The sequence below is a fragment of the Amphimedon queenslandica genome, unplaced genomic scaffold (genome assembly GCF_000090795.2).
Source record: "Amphimedon queenslandica unplaced genomic scaffold, v1.1 AMPQUscaffold_5950_Cont22088, whole genome shotgun sequence".
Classification (NCBI taxonomy): domain Eukaryota; kingdom Metazoa; phylum Porifera; class Demospongiae; order Haplosclerida; family Niphatidae; genus Amphimedon; species Amphimedon queenslandica.
Window position 1 is genome coordinate 1 of NW_003553755.1, and position 1,774 is coordinate 1,774.

Sequence of the window (1,774 nt, forward strand, 5' to 3'; positions counted from 1 at the left end):
CAATGATAATCTATGCTCTGAACGACTGTTATAATAATAATAATAATAATAATAATAATAATAATAATAATAAATGTTAATTTCACATTATATATATATATATACTTCTCTTACCTGGTGAACATTCTGTATGGCTCTGTGGTACCACGTGTCGTCAGATCATCAATAAGTACTCCAATGTAGCCCTCCGATCGATTGACAACAAAAGGGTCACTGCCCCTTACCTTTAAAGCAGCGTTTATACCAGCCACTATCCCCTAATAATGAAACACTGCTATATCAAACTGGAGCAACAGGTTTGAGCTACCAGTTCTTGTCACTAACTTGAGCGGCTGCCTCTTCATAGCCGGTGGTCCCGTTAAGCTGTCCAGCCAGGAACAAACCATCAACTTGTTTTGTCTCTAGTGTTGGTTTTAGCTGACGAGGATCAACGTAATCATACTCCACACCATATCCTTTAAAGGAGAGAAATAAAGAAATATTATATCAATAAAGATGCTTCATTACAAACCAGGATGTGTTACTATGGCATTTTCTAATCCTGGTATAGTGTTCACCATCTTTTGCTGCAGTTCAGCAGGAAGTGTACAAGATATTCCACCTGGATAGACAGTAGTACTCTCAAAACCTGACAACAATAAATTTTTAAAAATTAAAACTCTTTTTTTACCTTCCGGTTCAAGCCAAACTTGATGAGGTTTATCACCAAAACGAGCCACCTTGCTCTCAATTGATGGGCAGTACCTACGGGTCACCATAGCAACAAGCCACGCCCAAATGGACCCACCTTGGTGGAGTGACCTCGTCCAATATGTGTTTATTGAGGTGCTCGTTCTCAGTTATTATTCGATGAGTAAGTGAGTTTGTCTGTGTGAGGTAACAGAGTAATTGCTGACTGGCTAATGTCACTCCATTGTATTCATTGAGGAATGAGAATGGGACTGGGTCTTCATCAGGATACTGTGGTGCTGTAGCACTGTAATCTATTGTAGCTCCATTTAACCTTGGAGGAGTACCTATAATATAGCACTGATATACTTATAGTACAGCTAAGCAATATAGCACTGTTATACAACATACAACATGTAGTACTGCTAAGCAATATAGTACTTTTATACTGCTATAGTAATAGTAATGTTATACATGCAATATTCAGTTGTGCACTCACTGTACAATATGTACATGCATTAATATATTATTCCTCTTTCTCTCTCTCTCTATATGTACCTGTCCTTAGCCGACCAAGAGATAAGTTTAATTTGTCAAACGTTTCTGCTAGTTTGACTGAAGGAGGTTCGCCTCTTCTTCCAGCAGGGAAAGCATCAAGACCTGAGGGAGAGAGAGAGGGAGGGGAAAATTATTTTGAAAGGATGATGAAAAGGATGATGAGACCCACCAATGTTTATTTCTCCTCTAAGGAATGTCCCTGTGGTCACAACAACACAAGAACACGGCAGTATCTTCCCTGAACCTAAAGAAACATGAGAAACCATTCATGAGCTGACAAGCAAAAACCCATTTGTTCCATTGTCACGAAATCCGTGACAAGCAATAAACCCATTTGTTTCATTGTCACGAAATCCGTGACAAGCAATAAACCCATTTGTTCCATTGTCACGAAATCCGTGACAAGCAAAAACCCATTTGTTCCATTGTCACGAAATCCGTGATAAGCAAAAAACCCATTTGTTCCATTGTCACGAAATCCGTGACAAGCAAAAACCCATTTGTTCCATTGTCACGAAATCCGTGACAAGCAAAAACCCATTTGTTC

The 1,774-nt window shown here is 39.1% G+C and overlaps 1 protein-coding gene across 1 annotated transcript; it reads right to left on the minus strand.

Moving 5' to 3' along the window:
- Positions 1 to 3: 3 nt before the first annotated feature.
- On the minus strand, positions 4 to 1,471 carry LOC100637650 (protein MTO1 homolog, mitochondrial-like; the record flags this gene model as incomplete). The annotated part of the gene is made up of 8 exons (XM_003391802.1): positions 4 to 25; positions 115 to 257; positions 325 to 455; positions 512 to 628; positions 671 to 744; positions 788 to 1,016; positions 1,228 to 1,329; positions 1,397 to 1,471. Coding segments are annotated over 8 exons (893 nt in total), but the record flags the coding sequence as incomplete, so codon positions are not given.
- Positions 1,472 to 1,774: the final 303 nt, after the last annotated feature.